This window comes from Poecile atricapillus, chromosome 20, assembly GCF_030490865.1.
Source record: "Poecile atricapillus isolate bPoeAtr1 chromosome 20, bPoeAtr1.hap1, whole genome shotgun sequence".
Lineage (NCBI taxonomy): Eukaryota > Metazoa > Chordata > Aves > Passeriformes > Paridae > Poecile > Poecile atricapillus.
Window position 1 is genome coordinate 5,239,406 of NC_081268.1, and position 16,773 is coordinate 5,256,178.

A 16,773-nucleotide genomic window follows, 5' to 3' on the forward strand; every position below is an offset into this window, starting at 1 on the left:
TCCCCACATTGCCACGGTGAGGATCTGCACTGAGCAGCCTGTGTCCTGCTGCAGGTCACAGGGACAGGGGACACAGCACCCACCATCCCTTGCTGTTGCTATAGAGACAGAAGCTGCTTTTCTCCACAGCGATGCTGGTTGTTTCTGAGCGGTACCTTCAGTGTGGCAGGCAGGGAGAGAGGGATCAGGAATGTCTTGGCTTGCTGGGAAGGCAGACACGGGTGAGGCAAGGCTCTGCCAGGCCTCTCCTGGTGCCTCTGTGCCCAAATCCACACTCATCTTGTGGGGGGTCTCACAAAACCTTCCTCCCATTGCTCTGGGCACTGAAGTTCTGTGGAAGAGAAGGGGCACAGACTGCAGGGGGGGCTGAGAAGGAAGACACGCTGGAGAAATGCTATGTGGGAGAAATTCCCAGCCTGTGAATTCAAACTTACCCCTGTGAATCCAAATTTACCCCTGGGAATCGCTCCAGCTCACCTCCCCCTGCTCTCCTGCCTTGCTTTGCAACTATGTTCTAGTTCAGATCAGCTCAGCTGATCTAACCCACTGTGGCAGCTTCTCCAGGCCATGCTCTCCTGATTACACCAGCAAAGATCAGAAGCAACTCCTACAAAGCCATTCTGCCACCCTGGATATACCAGGAGAACACAACACAAGTGCAAGAAAACCTGGACTTGGTGACACGGCTGTAGAATCATCCAACCTATTTGCAAAGGTTCAGTAAATTCTGGAGCTACAAAGTGAGAGTTTCCCACAAAGAAAGGAGGAAAGGCATCCCCTGCCCCCTGCCCCTTCAGGAACCTGTCATCTCCAGCTACACACTGGTGCATCACCCACAGTCAGATCTCAGAACGTGCTGTCATCCTTGCTAGGGATGAGGACAAACTCTGCCACATGTAATAATGCCTGGAAGGAACAAAAGGCACCACAGCTCACTTCTTCACAGAAATCTTTGCAGGAGAAGGAGGCTGGCAAAGGAAAACCCTGATGGGAGGGTAGCACATCCCTGCTCTCACACGCAGCAGCAGGAGAGAAGCAGGACAGCACCCGCCACCCCCGCTGCTCTGCCTGCTGCTGCACCAGCCTCCAGGGACAACCCTGAGCTCTCCTCTTTCCTCAACATGCTCAGTGACAGCCCTTCCCAGAGGACAGCTCATCTGTGAGCTCTGTGGGAGGCTTGTGTTTGAAGGACATGGACGCCCTCCTTACCACGCTCCTGCTCCAGCCTCGGAGCCGGCAGCGCGGGAAGCCAGCAGCTCCCAGGGCTCTGCACTGACATCCCAGCTGGAGACGCATGCCAGGGATAGATTTTCTGTTTAGCTTCTTTTCATATTAATCATCAAAGAGCAACAAATGTCAGCAGCTTGCAACAGTCATTAGCTGAATGTCTTCTTCTCACCAGCCCCTGTAGGAAGAGGCTACCCAACATGCAGGGAGAGATGACAGCACAGGACCCAGCTGACTCCTCCCTGGCCTTGCAAGCCAGGTGTATTTTGCTCACTTGGGATCCACAGGAGGACAGGGATGACAGGATCCCTCCATTCTGCAGGATTCATCCAGTCAGGGCAGGTGCTATGTCTGATAGTATCCATCACCCACCAAACATCAAGCTGTCTTGTAGAGACAGCTAAACCACAGAGAACTGGCACATTCTGTTCAAAATGTGGGATTTTCTTATGGCAGTTGTGAGGGGGCATCCATTTTGGAGGCAGCACGTTGAACGTGGCCATCACCTGGATAAGGATCCACCAGGCTTCAAGGAGGCCTAACAGGAAGAAACAGCACCACATCAGGGCATTGCGTGTCCCTTACCAGACCAAAAACTCCTCACATACCCTCACAGAACAGATTTTCCTTCAGTGTCCTGAGCACCCACCTAGGCCCACCCCATCCAAAGCAAATGTTTGCATCCCCTTGGGCAGCAAGACTGAAGGACCTGCTCCATGCTGAATGTATATCTCAAAGCCACACTGGGCTCATTTTCTCCCCTCCCTCATGATAAGAACCAAACAGGGCAGGATTTTTACGATTATTTATTATCTGTAAAGCACCAGCAATGTCTTGACTCTGTACAAGACACAACTGCTGGGCTTACAAAAAGAAAAAAAGCACTGTGGCCAAAATAATTTATCCTCTGAAAAGTTCACGAATGTCTTCTCAGGAAGCTCTCAGCACTGCCCATACTGAGGACATACCAAGGTGCCAATGTGAACCACCTAAAGAAGGTGGACATGGAGCTCATTTCTCTCACTTGTAAAGCTTAATTAGGCTGCTGTCCAAACACAGCTTGAGAATACGGCCAAAACACAGGTATGGCCCTCGATTGCTAAAACCCAATCCATTACAAGAAACTTTTTTTTTAAAGGTGGGGAAGCGACATTAAAAAACACCACTGCTCATGGAAGTTACAACTGCTTCCAACAAACAACACGTAGAAAATATTGGGAGGGGAACTCTCAAAGTATCTTCTAGTTTCCAAGTCCTCCACGTTCACCAAATGGATATCAACATCTGACACGTGTTGGAAGACATCCATATCAACTCCACCAGCCTGAACTGCAAGTAGCCGAAAACAAAGCCAGAGAGAACATCTGTGATGTGGTGCCGTCCGATCATGACACGGGACAAGCCCACGCAGAGGGCCCAGAGGACCAGCAGGATGCGGAGAGGGATGGCCAGGACCAGGTGGTTGAGGAAGAACTTGGAGAGCATGGCCACCCGGCTGGCATGGCCCGCGGGAAACGCGTAGGTGTCCATGGTCAGGTAGTCCAACAGGCCAGGATTGATGTCGTACGGGCCCTTCCGCTTGGCCAGCTTCTGCAATCCTGCCACAATCATGATATCCAGGAGCAGGGCTACAAAACAGGAGACACAGAGAGAACAGTGAGAGACAGAAGAAGAGTTGAGGGCAATTTTCAAGAAGTAACATTAAAGGGTTGTCATTGTGTTTAAATAAAAATTTGGTTTTGGTTCCGGCCAGATGTCCACGGTGCAGCTGCACATAACTCCCCCATCCTCAGGTCACCACCCAAATGTTGATTAACCCTCCCAGTTTGCCCACAGAGGAGGCAAATACCACTGTCACCACTGTCACCACTGTCTCCTCTGACAGAGGAGAACCCCAAACTGCACAGGTGAGCAACCCACCTGGGGAGGAAGAGAGCAACTGGCGAAGCTAAAATTGAAACTATTCTGACCCTCAAACCACCACTCTGGATGTTCCTTTTGCTGCCTCCACCTCATGCTTCAGAAACCTCATTCAGCAAGATCCCTGCCTGGGGCTCTGTGCCAGGGTGCCCAGGCTGCAGTGAGCAGTCTGCTGGAGGAAAGGTGCCCCACAGCACTTTCTAGTGTTGTCCCTTGGCCCACCCCAAGCCCACCGCCTCCTCCTCCCCAGAGCAGCCAGGGGATCACACCATGCTTGCAGATTTTGTACCATGCTGACAGATTTCACTAAGAAAAGAGCATTAGGAACCAGTGAGCCAAGGGGAAAAGCACACAATAAAGTAAAAGGTGCTCCTGTGTTAGAAACAGCACCATGGTGTGTTGGAGGGTGGGCAGCATCCTCCTAGATATCCCCCACCCATCCTTCTTCCTTTGCCAAAGCATCAAACACCCACGAGCCATTTCTTGTTTCTGCTTACCTCTTGCTCCCTGTGACTTTCTCCCTGCAAGTCACCCCACGCAGCCCCTTCCCTGTGCAAATTCACTGGGGGTACCACACCTCCCAGCCCCAGCAAACACAGGCCTGTCATGGCACAGGCACCTGCAGCTCTCTACACCAAACCTCCTTTCTTCCTTAAAAGCTTCAGAAGTGAAACCCATCAGCATTTCTCTACATCACCCTCCTCTTCAGCCCACCTGCTTAGTCCCAGCCGACAGGTATTGTCATTTCTATTTCCTAGCATCAATTTTATTTCTCTTTAATCCCATCATCTGCTTTTTACAACCCTCCTAATTAGTCAGAGTTTTCACTGCAGCTGAAAAATTTCAGCTCCCCGCAGAAATGACAAGGACATACCTGCCACCATGAGCACAGCCTGCTCCATCAGCAGGAATGCCAGGGGCCAGTTGTTTGGTTCCCAGGCCCTGGTAAAGACCATTCCTTGACAGCTGACAAGGTTTCAGGAGCATGGATAGGAGTGCAGCGGTGGTGGGGATGGGAAATGAGATGGCACAAGGGAGGCAGCTCCACCTGCCTGCTCAGTACCTGGCAGGAGCTGGGAAGTGAGGAGCTGTCACGGCAGCTCTGCTCACCCACCTTCCCCGTGTGCCACCCCCGGTCCCCAGCACTGCTTTGGGAAGGGGCTGGTATTTATCCTGGCCAAACCCTCTCCTTATGGAAGACTTCTTTTCTGCCTCATCTGCAGGGCATCTTGCATGGACAGCAGGACCTCCCTGGACCTTCTGCCCAATAGGTCATGCATGCCCTGGGGTCTCAGAGCTGTGCAGGGCAGATGGAGCAGAGGAAAAGGTCTGGGTACCAGCTCCTCCCTGGCATGGACAGTAGCAGGAATCCAGGCTGGACACAAAAAGCAAGAGATTGACATAGAGCAAAGATTCATGAGTGGCACCTGAACAAAGTTGTTGATGCTGCAGGTGGCAAGGGGCTGCAAGGAGGCCGGTCACACCACTGGGCCTGTAGCAGTAGCAATGGGTTTAGGACAAGGACAAGCAGGGACTGCCCAGCTCCTGCTGGATGTGACTGGCAGGCAGGGAGAGAGCAGGGGGAGATCTCCCAGCAGGACCCCCATACTCAGCAGAGTGCTTGTCTGCAATGTGCTGACTTTTTTTTTTGACAGGCTGGCTGTGGGGGAGAAGGGGAGGGAGGGATTTCAGACTCAGTCTGTGGAGCCCTGGAGTAGCCACTCACCCCGGCTCTGTGTTAAGGTCAAATGCTGTCAGCCCGGGCCTGGCTGAGCAGTATGGGGCTGCCCTGCTACACAGTGCTCTGCTCATGCTGGGCTTCCTAAATCACCCCCAGCCCAACTCCTCACCCCACTAAGTGACCCCCTCTCCAGCCCTGATCCAGCAAAAGGCTTCAGGAAATTATTTTCAGAGCTCATTGACTGCATTTCCCACCAATCCCTTCTCACCCTGGATGAGAGCTGTGTGAAACTGAAACTCCACGATGCTCTCTCGGGAACCCAGACTCATCAAATTCTTGGGAACCCAGAAGCATCAGAGTGATGATGCACCAGTGCTGCCAAGAGAAGACTCTGGCCCAAGCTGCTCTGCTGAAGTCAGCACCTATTGCATTGCTGAGAAGACCAGCCAGGGCTCCAGAACGAGTCTGGGCACCCCAACAGATCCCAGTGTCTCCTCCACGGTGTTCAATAAATTCCCTAGAGACCATTCCCCACCAAACCTGCCCAGGGATCAGTAGCAGAAGTGCCATGTGCTTTCACAGTGTGTGGTGTTCACCACTGCCTGTCAGTATTTTGCACTGGCAGTGTATTTTTATGGTCAAAGGTGATGTCAGGGCAACTTGAGGGATGCAGGCATGTGTGCATGGAGGTGTTCAGGGCATGGAGAACAAGCCAAAGAGCAGTTCTAATAATCCTTTCATTCAGAAGATGAACAAAATGGGCCTTCAGTACTGCTAGCTTTGATTTTCATCAAATGATGCACAAAAAGCAAAAAGCCTCGTTTGCCCACATTTCAAGATTGGAAGGCATGACAGCATTAAAACCGGGGGTTAATTTGCCGTTAAAAGAAAAAAAAAAACAAAGATCCCTCCATCTGGTGCTTTTTCTGTCACTTCCCCTTGCACTTTCTGTTCATTTCATGGAGATTTCTTTATGAAACAGCCCCAGCAGCCACCCCTGAGGTGTGGGGGGTCCCACTGCTCTCTCCCAGTGCTGGGTCTCTGCTGTTCTCCTTCCCTCTCCTGCTGCTGCTGCTGCTGCCGCCGGCGCTGGCAGGGTGAATCAGCACTGCTGCCAGCGGTGCTGCCAAGGGCCCATCCTTCAGGAACAGATACAGACAGTGCTGTTGCCCAGCAGCCCCCTCCCAGGCCCTATTCCTTTGCAATCCCATGACCTACATACCCGCTTGGACCTTGGCTCGCTTCCTTCCTGCCCCTAATGCACATCAAATCCTCGCTCCTCATGTGGGCACAGCATTAGGCAGGTAAGGGGTTAACTTTATCACCTCCAGCTGCAGGTGGGTGTCTCTGTGCTGGGGACTGCTCCTGCTGCTGAACCCCAAGCCCCTGAGCCTTGCACCTGCCACCTGCAAATCAGCACCACCACCTTGGCTCTGTCCTTCCCTGGTCCCTCACACAGAGCCCTGCAAATCCTTCAGGGTGACCTGACTGCAGGCTGGAGCAAGCACAGCCCCAGGAGAGCCCATGGAAAGGAGCCTGCAGCTGATGTACCAGCCTGCTCTGGCTGCTCTCTGGGGACCCTCGGGGCTGTCAAAAGCACAGCAGGGATGGCAGAGTGCCACCTGACTAAGGCTGAGATGAGAGGATCAAGAAATTTTAATATGAAGCTTTTTTTTCATCATGTTTTCCCCTCTAGAGCCAGGTAGCACTGGATTTAAACCAGAGGCATCACTGGATGTAAAACCCAGGTAGTGCTGTATTTAAAAGTGAAGGAAGGATTAGCTCTTGCCTGTTCCCGCTCTTTTCACATTTTTCTGTCAGAGATCAGGAATTTCCCTGTTGACCTGGTGTTAAGGGAAACAATCCTTCAGATTTCCAATGCAAAATCCCCAAATCCTACATTAACATCTAAAACTTCCTTAAAACACAAAACCAAAGAGCAAGTCTTGTCTTGCCTGTGACAATTTTAGCATCAGAGATCACCATGGTATTGTAAAAACCCAACATCTGGCATCAGATGCACAGTAAATGAGCTGAAAGTGAGGCCCCTGGGCAGGCATTTTATATCTATTAATAAGGAAAGGAAAACAATTATCTGCCTTGCTCCTAGCACCAAGTGTTAGGAGCCATCAGGAGCGCAGTGGTGAGCAGAGAGGAGCCCTGTGCAGGCCAGGCACAAGGACAAACCTGAACCATTATCAGCAGAACCAAACTCCACAGCTTGTATTTAAGAGGAATTGAAACAGTTGGATATCCCCTGCCACCATAAGGTCCTTTCTGTCCCTGAGGTGCCACCTCTGCTGCCGTCCCTTATGGCTGGAAGAGGCTGAGGATGGTGTGAGCAACCCTGGGAACACGGTCTGCTCCAGGTTGGAGCTAGGCAGTGTCTCCAGGGATGGAGGAAGATTCCAACTGGGATGTTTATATAAACATGTTATCAAAACCACAGCTGAAAAACAACCTGGGTGCAGTTCTAGGGGAAGGGGGGGAGGAAAAGAGGAGAAAGCCAAAAAAGCCCGTGGCCTCATCTGCTCCAGCAGCCGAGATCCACGTGACTTCACACACATGGGGCTGTGCTTGGATGAGACAAGGCTACCCTGCAGAGCCCAGCCTGTGAGCTTGGGATCAGAAACAGTCACAAGCTGGCCTCAGCCTCCCAGAACCACGGCTGAGCACATGGGAAAACAGGGAGGTAAATGGCCAGGAATGAAGAGTGAGCCCATTTCACGAGCTCAGGAGGCTCCCAATGTGGAAGCTGATGTGCCTCAGGCAAGATGTGCACAGAGCAGAGCCAAGCCTCATTGCCTGGGCTTCAAACCCACCATGCTGGAGGTGGCATGAGCTCCCCACTGCAGCTGCTGAGGGCATGTGTAGGGCCAAGACTGCCTTTGATGGTCCTGTATTGCCCAGATTACCCACCCTCACTCAGTACTGAACTCTGGACAAATACCACCAGTCCCAGGAAACAGTTTCTTTAACTCCATAATTAGAATTCATAGTTCTGTCACCATTTTTCTTTTTACTTTTGTGCCCCTTTCCTACTCCTTCTGAACTTCCCAAATCTCCAGCAGGCATTAGGGTCCCTGACCTGGAAAATGAGCTGTTTGCAGCCTTATCTCATTGACATTAATGAAAGATGCAAGTTTCAAAAGAATCTTCACCCTCTCTGCAGTGGAGTCAGTGGCAGCTGGAAGAGGTCCACTCTGGAAATGAACCCCCCCATTCCATTTTGTTCCCCAAATGTGGCACTATTGGGTGTCAGAGCTGACAAAAAGCACAGATGGCATGACACATTGAAGAGCCAATGAATCAGGCATTCTGGTGTTCGAGGGGGGGTATTTTTTTGGCTGAACAAGCATCAGTGTGGGGTAAGTGGTCATGGGGAGGTGAAAAAATGGTGGAAAGCAGAATTGTGCAATTAATTAAAATAAAAACCCACAACAACTAAAAATAGATTTGCTATATTCTAGATGATTAGAAGCAGCCCTGAGTGCAAACACAGGCTGCCTGGAGTTCTCCCCTTGGAAACACTGTGCCCTGGGAGCTGGGTAATTTGTACTCAGCATCAGATACTGAGTGGGGCTCCTTCACTGGGGGTCTGCACAGCCTGGGGTGAGATGCAGGCAAGAGGGGCAGCACAGTGAAAAGGGCTCGTGCTGCTGGGTGAAAGGAGCTGAGCAGCCCCGAGGATGGCTCATCTGCCTCCCAGAAGGGCTCTGACAGCTTGAAATGTTCCTGTACCCCATGGCAGCAGCCCTGGTACCATCAGCACATCTCAGAACCACCTGCACCAGCATCAACAGCGCTGTATGGGATGAGCCAGAGGAAGAAAAGTGCCTTGGGCTGAGGACCAGCAGCATGGCCCAGCCCATGCTGGCTCCTTGCTCAGCCTCAGTGCTGTCTGGGCTTGGAGTTACATCCCACTGCTCTTCAAAGAGGCGAACTGGCAAGGAAAAAAAAAAAAAAAAAGGTCTGATTGTGTGATGCTCAGAGGGTCTCCAACCATCACACCTCACAGTGTGGACCCAGGTACATCTGCCATCAGATGGAAATGGTTCTCTGTTCCAGGTTAAAACACGGAGGTTTCCTCGAAGCGGAAGAAAAAAGGAGAGTTCATCTGATCCCCCTCCTTCCTACCCCATCCTCCACCAATCCTGACCCGGAGCAACTGGCTGTCCCTGCCTGCTGCTCCTCCCAACAGCTCACCGCATCCCTCACCTTCCTCTTCCCAACCACTGCTCCTGTCAGGGCGTGTTAGAGGCAAACACACTCACCCATGGATCTGGGATCTCCCTTCGGGCCAGAGCCTGGCACTGCTTCTCCGGCTCTGCCTGGGTGAAACAGCCACTGTCCCCTCTGAGCTGCAGGCTGGGGCACTGGGAAGTTGCTCCCGGAGTGACAGACAGAAGGATGACTCATTTCCCATGTTTATTCCCCCTCTTCCCATTCAACAACCCTCGCACTTCTTTTCTCTTTTGCTCTGCATTCAGGCTGGGGAACGTTTTGCTGTTTGCTCTGCAAGGGTTGGATTCCAGCTCGCTGCACATTCCCCAAGGGCTGCACACTGATGCCTGCAGGGCTCACAGCATCCCCAGCAGCCGGCCAGGACCTGAGCAAATCAGTGCTGCCTGCTACCGAGGGGCTGATCAGACCATGGGTCTGATGGAGACACTGTGCAGGTCCCTGGAAATACCCCCGTGCCTGCTCCAGCCACAGTCAGATGAGCCCCAGCCTGTCACTGCCTGTCCTTTATCCCAGGGGACACTGCAGGCTCACCAGGCTGCCCTGCAGTGAGCAGGACACATTCCTGAAGAGGAAGCAGGCAGGAAGGGGGGCAGGGAAGCCGGGGGAGCTGGGCATTGCTGGCTGCTCAGAGATGCCTGAGCTCATCAGCTGTGAAGGGATGAAGGCTGAGCACGGCCCCCACCAAAGGACCATGGACTTCAGCTGCTGTGTTTGGCCAGAACAGAGGCAGATTAGCAGCCTGGAGTGATGAAGAGGAAGGTTTAATGCCAGGCTGGACCTGTGTCTAAATGCTGGATGCAGGGAGTGGGCATCTGCATTGTTCCCTCTGACTGGCACCTTCCGTGGGTCACTCATGTTGGGTTACCCAGCATTTAAATGTTTCCACCTCAGTGGGCAGGCATGCTGCTGGCTCAGTGAGACCTTGGTGGGCACTGGCAGGGCTGGGAGGGGAGTGGGACAGCGGCTGAGCCCCTGCATGTGCCAGGCTGTCCAAGGAGGGATGGATCCACAGGGCACCAGTTCCCAAGCTGCTCTACCCATCCCTGATGGAATGTCCTCTGCCCTCCCTGGCTCAGAAAATCCCTGCTTCCACAGTGGAAGAATTAAAGGAGAAAAAATAGACACATCTGGCCCCAAATCATCTCTGGGGCTCTGGGCTGAGCAGGCTCTGCCACATACAGACTGATCCACCTGCCGTGCAGCTCCCCGGCCTCTCTGCTGGGTCTGGGCTGCCCTGAGGCTTGACAGGAGCAGCTCTGCCTGGGCATTTCATCTACCCTGTGACCTCTACCAGCAATGGGCTGTACTGTCTGGATTGTCATCACACAGTCTCCAAAAAGAAGCACAATATCTGAAGCATATCTGTATTGTTAGAACAGGGTCACTGGGGTCTCGAGGGGCTTGGTGAAGGCATTTCTTGCTCTCTTACCTTCCTAATCCATGAATTTCTTACAAATCTGATCTTGCTTGGAAGCTGCCAGGATGGGACCACAGAGTTCTGACCATATATATATGTATTAATAATTTTCTTTCTTAGGGGGGTCTGCAGGGACTACACTTCAGAATATCATGGCTTGGTTCCTGCTCAGAGTAAAGCTATGTCAGTACTCAGGAAGAAGGCTGGACAGAGCAAGAACTTCCTCCTTGCTGGCCTCCAGGAGTGGAGAAGTGGCCCTGGGTCCCTCCTTTCCTCCTCCTGTGGCATTCACCCACCCCCAGCCTGACACGCTCAGTGATACATCCACGCCCTGAGGCAGTGCTGTACTTAATGGGATAAATGCTTAGCGACAGCACCGAAGAGCCATCCTGCCCCTCCCAGCGGGATGCAGAGCCAGCTGGAGATGGCTGAGCACTGGGACCGGTGGCACCGAGACAGCAAGCAAAGCTTTCTCTTCTCCTCGTCTGGATATCTGTTCCAGAGAGCCATGAGCGCAGCAGAACCAGTTACTGCTACTTCAAACCAAGAACAAACACAATTTTATGTGCAAGGATGACCCAGGCAGGTACCTCCCAACAGCAAAGGCACCCAGCTGGATGGCAAATAGCTGAACACAGCGATGGTTTGGCTGGAAACACAAAAGAGGGGCCTCACTGGAGTGACCACTTTGGGTGGGCAATCACATTCCATCCCCAGTGACCACATTCTATCCCCACTGCAGTGAGAAGGCACCTCGATCTGCAAAGACCATCCGTTTAACAAGATCAATCAGTTTAGCTTAATAAATAGGAGGTGAAGAAATTACTTGAGCACTATCCAAAACACTGAAAGGCAGAAGAGATGTTGGCTGAAAGAGCTGTTCAGCTGGAGAGAGAAGGGTATGGAGACGCAATGAAGGGAAGAGTCCAACTAAAAGCACTTGTGAGAATCCCTACCACTGCAGTAATACAGAAATGGCTCTGACAAGTTCACCCTCACTTGTAACTGTACATCAGATTGAGTGTTTGGAGTTTTTTTCCCTTAACAAATTGAACAGGAATAAATTAAGGGATGTGCTACAGCCTGTATTTTGCCGTGGGTTAGATCGATGATCCAAATGTTCTTTGCTGGCTTTGCAGTCAATGAATCATTAAATTTGGATCCACATCCTCACCAGATGGATCAGAACCAGAAACCGAGGTACCGCTGCCCCCAGGGTTTAATGGAATTTGTGTCTGGTTCTGAAGCAGATCTGGGCATTTTACTGAAAGTTTTGTAACTGTTTTCCCCCTGCAAGTCTGATTGCAAGGTTCAAATGACTTTCTAAGCACCTTAGTTTTCATGAAACCCTTGTGATTGCACAGGAAAGCTTGAATGGTCCTGAAAGTTCCAACAGTGGCAGACAAATTAAATGAACTTTACAACTGGAGGATTTCCTGAGTTAAGCTTTCCTTGATTTAGCCAAGGGACTGTGGACCTTCTCCCTGACTTTTGCTCAGCCAGGGCTGGTGATGCTGAGACAATCTTCCTGAAAATGTGTCCTGGCAGAAAGGTTTTTACAGTGGGCACAGATATCTGGTTTCTTCCATCTTTTCAGTAACAGGCTGTGTATGCTTCTCTGTCTGTTTGGCATTTGCTGGAAAAGATTACTGTGAGAAGGGGAATCAATAAATTCCATCACAGATGACAAATATGGAGGGAAAACATTGCTTGGGGTTGCTAATCAGCATCTGCAGTGGGGATGGATGGAGCATCCCAGGGTCAGACCCGGAATGCTCCCACATGTGTTGGCAAAGCCACTGGCGAGAGCTCCTCTTCCATCTGCAGTGGTGCTCTGCCAGGTTCCCAGTCCCATTTCAGCAGTCTCCTCGCCTTGGAAGCCTGATTGCAAATCCTAAACAAGTGCTCTGTGATGGGCTGGCTCCCTGCCCAGAGACTGCATCAGAAATTCTGCTTGATGTATCAAACCCTCAGTGAGCCGGGGGAAGGGAGGAGAGCCCAGGGAAGTATGGAAGGGGTGCTATAGACAACCCCGACTTGGGAAGCACCAGGAGATTCCCTTCCCCTTGACCTGTGCCTATCTAGGAGGGCTTTTCACCACATCCTGGTGGATCTGAACCACAGGAAAGCAGCAGCAAGAGGGACCAAGGATGCCAGATGCAGCAGTGGTGCCATGACCTTCCTGTGCACACACGACCCCACTGTTCCTGGGACCTGTCGAGGTCCAGCCAGGCTCCTTCTCCACCAGCAGTGCAGATATCATGGCAGCAGCTACTCAGGTACTCAGAGTTTCTGACTGCAATCTTAAATATCAGCCCAAGGCCACTCTCACAGCAGAGATCTGCTCTGTGGGGTGACACTAGTCCTGCTGCAGAAGCTGACAAGAGAGGCTGAGGGCACCTTGGCCAGTGCCACCAGTCAGTGCTGTCTTTTCAGAGGGAGTAGTGGAGCTCTTTGGAGGCTGCCAGACCTATGGAACTGGAACACCAGTTAACTATTTCCTCTCTTGGAAGGGGAAGAGGAGGGGTGGGAGTAGTGTGTCTAGGCAAGGATGCAAGACTCCAGAACCCCCAACTTGTCCCTGGGCACCACACTGGAGCTCAGAAGACCTGGAGATGTGAGTAATGATGCAGGGATGAGCTCTCCCAGCCACCAGTCCATGAAGTTAGAACACGGCCCCAAGGTGGTTTTGCATTTGGCCTCCTCATATGGCAATGGAAGGGTGAAAAAACCTTCCTTGTTTTTAAGCCAAAGGGGGCATTAGCTCTTTGCAAAGACCTCAAATTTTTGGAGACAAAGCAGCAGTTTCCAGGCTCCCATCAGAGGCTCTTGGGTCAAGAGACATCTGGAAACTGTGCCACTCACTGTTAGTCACCGACTGTTTCATCCTCGTGCCCTTTTGAATGGATCCTCTCTTCCCAGTGAGGGGCTGACCCCGCACACCGAGGAGCCCCTGCAAGAACTGCTGACGTTGGCGGGCTCTGCATCACGCTGGTGCTATTCTGGCTTCTTCCCCACCACTGCCTCCCCCCATGAGATGTCACAGCACGAGGACAGCCTCCTCCAAAGGCACAGGGAAGAGAAGGCAGCTACCACTGTGCTTTTCAAGCCAGTCTAGCTCAGTCTTCACCCTCTCTGAAGGATGAACTTGCGAAAAAAAACCCCAAAACCTGGGGCCATGTTGCTGAGCTGTATCACGTCACAGTCAGCCCCTGCAGACAGGAAGTCCCTTTCCTGTGGTGCCTGTGAAATAAAGTGACCCTACGGCCCCTCAAAATGCTCCCTGAGAAGAAAGTGTCTAAATCCAATGTTTTCAATTTCTCTTATCAATCAAAAGTGGGACTGTGGAGTTTTTAGGGAGGGTGAAACACCAGGGTGTGTCACAGCCAGAAGAGAGGGTAAAATAGGATAATGGGACCCTGTGCCAAAGGCAGAAGAGCAAGAAGAGGAAGGTCCTCAGGTATACATGGCCTGGGCAGGTTGGGGCCAGGATTTAAGGCAAATCACAGCTAGAGCTCATCCTGGTCATTGGTGGGACATTGGGGTGGGATGGGCCCTGCGCAGTGGAGAAGCCAAACCCTTCAACACATCCCAATCTCCATAAACAAGGACACTGACCACCAGCATGCAAGGAAAGGCTTGCAGAAGAGCCAAAGGCATTCCAGCCTGCCTACACAGCCTCTGGGTCAAATTAGCACATGGAAACGGGGACAGCAGCAAGAAAGGTACCCAGGGGAAGGAGGATGTGAGAGCAAACTGCAGCAGGGAAGGTGACAGGACTCCATCACGTGGAGTCTGGTCAAGAGGGCGGCAAGGGGATGGAAATAACATCCTCAGGAACTGGTCCAGATATTAAAGATTAATATCTTTATGTCTTCCCCACCTATCAAACACCAAGGCAGATAATCACATATTAAATAAAAGACATCACTGCTGGTACCCACCCTCCCAGCATGGACACTCCCTTGGTCTGACTGGACAGCCCTGCACCACGCAGGACCAGGGGCCTGTCCCTGCTCCATGGCTGTCCCCAGCTACCACAGTTAATCCATCCCTCTTAGATGCCTTCTTGTGACATCCATCACCCCCAGTGCCTGGGGCTCAGAGGGCCAAAAAGTGCAGCATTGACCCTAAAGGTCACTCCCCGCTTCCCAACCACTTCTGCTGCTGGGAGCAGCCAGAGGAGGAGTCCCAGTGCTGCTGTCCCTTGTGAGGAGGGCTGGGCTTTCCCAGCAGGGAGGGAGGTTTGCCACTCACCTAGCAGCAGGTTCATGAGGACCTCTTGGCCTGCCAGCGTGCTGCTCTTCACCAGGCAGATGAGCGTACCTGCAATCCAGGGGATCCCATGCCCCGTTATCCCCAGGAGGTTGATCATGGAGCGGGCACCTCCCCAGGAGGAGGCTCTGTTGGCACACACTCCCAGCCTCTTGGACATGCAGATATCGATGGCCAGCAGCGAGTTGAAGGCAATTCCCTTGAAGGAGGGGTTGAGCTGCATGCAGTCCTCCTCGGGCAGCTGCTGCGACTGCCTCCGCTCCTTGGGGTTGGTGTTCTGGGCACCGGCTGCCCCGGCCTGGCTGCTCTGCTTCCTGCTGGAGCTCCTGCTCTCCTGGTTCCCCTTCAAGGGCTGATTCAGGGAGAGGAACTCAGCCCTGTTGAGGACATTGTTCCTGTCTCTGGCCCTGGACCGTGGCTGGGATGCTGGCATTGCAGTCTCTCTTTAACGCAATCTGCTTTGCAAATACTGGGAAGGAGAGAAATCCCTCTTCTCCCTGCAGAAAGCTTCCCCCACTCCCACCCTCACAAGCTGTGAATTTGGGAAGCTACAAAGGTTCCCCTCTGTTGCCGTTGCCCCCAGCACAGACTGCAGCTGTTAAATATAGAGTAAGGAATGCACATGGCTGTTTACTTCATGGGCCTAGCAAGCTTGCAAGGAAAATTAATGCCAGGCTTGGCAGCCACTCCAGTGCCAGGGAAGAAGGTTAGACAGCCAATAGATATGAAGAAGAGGAGGGAAAAACATTGTGCCAAAGGTTGGTTGCTTCTGGCCTGCTCTATTTAAATCTTCCAATTGCTTATTCCCCTGGGCTGCAAGGGAAACTGGGAAACGTAGTTCTTTTTGTGCTGCAATTCACATTTCAGTACCAGAGTCAGGGCTGGCGATGATGGCATCCCCCTCCTCAGGGGGGCTCTGGGGGGCTGTGCCACCTGGCTTTGCAGCACCAAGACCGGGTGTTGCTCAGGCACTTCCCATCAAGGGGCTCTCCCCCAAATCTTCCTGATTAATCTGTTCTTCAACTTCTCCCCCCCTGCCTGGGCACCCTAAATACCCCCTCCTCCCCCTGGCACGGACACCGTTCAAGCACCACTAAAACCCCATCCTCCCTGCCCGCTCAGGGTGCGCCTCTGCAGCGCCTTCCATCACTCACCCCGTTCCTGGATGAAGGAGAAGCATCTCCTGGTTCCCCGGGAAGGAGCAGCTGATGAATTCCCATCCTCCTGTCCCCGTCCTCGATACCGCACGTGTCCCTGCGGTGTCACCCAGCCCGTGCTGAGCGCAGGTGACAGCCGTGTCCCCAGCAGCATGGCCATGGCGGCACGGGGAGGAGGAAGGCTCTGCCAGGCCCCAGGGAGGACAGGGAATGCCTGCTGTCCCTCCTGCCACGCACGCTGTGCTCCATCGCTGTCACCTCCCCGCCGCAGCTGGGGCCCTGAGACATCTCCCGTCGCTGAGCAGCCCCTGGGAGCGTCCCACCGGAGCCTGCAGCTCCAGTTCACAGGTCTGAACGATCGTGCTACATCCCCGAACAGCAGCTGAGTGGATCTGAGCCTCCAGCACCTCTGGGAGACACCATCCATCTCCCCTCCTCCTGCCTGCAGGGTGACAGCCCAGCTGCAGCACCCGCTGAGCCAGGTCACCTGCACTGCCATCACCTTCCCTGGACAATCTACACAGGAGCTCCAGGAACAGGATAATTCCTATGCAAATAGGCTGGAAATCCCCCGTGGATGGAGAATTGGAGAAGATGGATATTTTGTTGAGGAGCAGAGCAGCCACATCTCTTGGTGCCAGTGACATTTGCCTACACAACTGTCCAGTCACAGAGGTCAGAGGCTGCACAGGTAACCCTGGGAATTGGGCACCGAGGTGTCTTTAAAGGTCTTGTCCAAACTGCACTGGGGAGTTTAAGTGCTAAAATGAAAGCTCGTTTTTTTGGCTTCCAAAGATAATAACACAAATTTTACATTTTCTTTGCACTTTTATACATAGCTCTCAAAATTC

The 16,773-nt window shown here is 52.5% G+C and overlaps 1 protein-coding gene across 1 annotated transcript; it reads right to left on the reverse strand.

The window, feature by feature from the left end:
• Positions 1-2,017: 2,017 nt before the first annotated feature.
• Positions 2,018-15,387, reverse strand: PLPP7 (phospholipid phosphatase 7 (inactive)). The gene is made up of 2 exons (XM_058853518.1): positions 14,748-15,387; positions 2,018-2,855 (listed from the first exon to the last, which is right to left on the reverse strand). Exons 1-2 carry the CDS (start codon positions 15,196-15,198, stop codon positions 2,491-2,493), a joined length of 816 nt encoding a protein of 271 aa, XP_058709501.1. The 5' UTR covers positions 15,199-15,387; the 3' UTR covers positions 2,018-2,490.
• Between the last annotated feature and the right edge of the window lie 1,386 nt (positions 15,388-16,773).

What these genes read in the sequence shown, in the direction of transcription:
- PLPP7 (XM_058853518.1), bottom strand. Translation starts at nt 15,198, where the DNA reads ATGCCAGCATCCCAGCCACGGTCCAGGGCCAGAGACAGGAACAATGTC. An exon ending in CCTCATGAACCTGCTGCTAG is followed by an intron (nt 2,856 to 14,747) that starts GTGAGTGGCAAA and finishes CCTGTTTTGTAG; the next exon opens with CCCTGCTCCTGGATATCATG.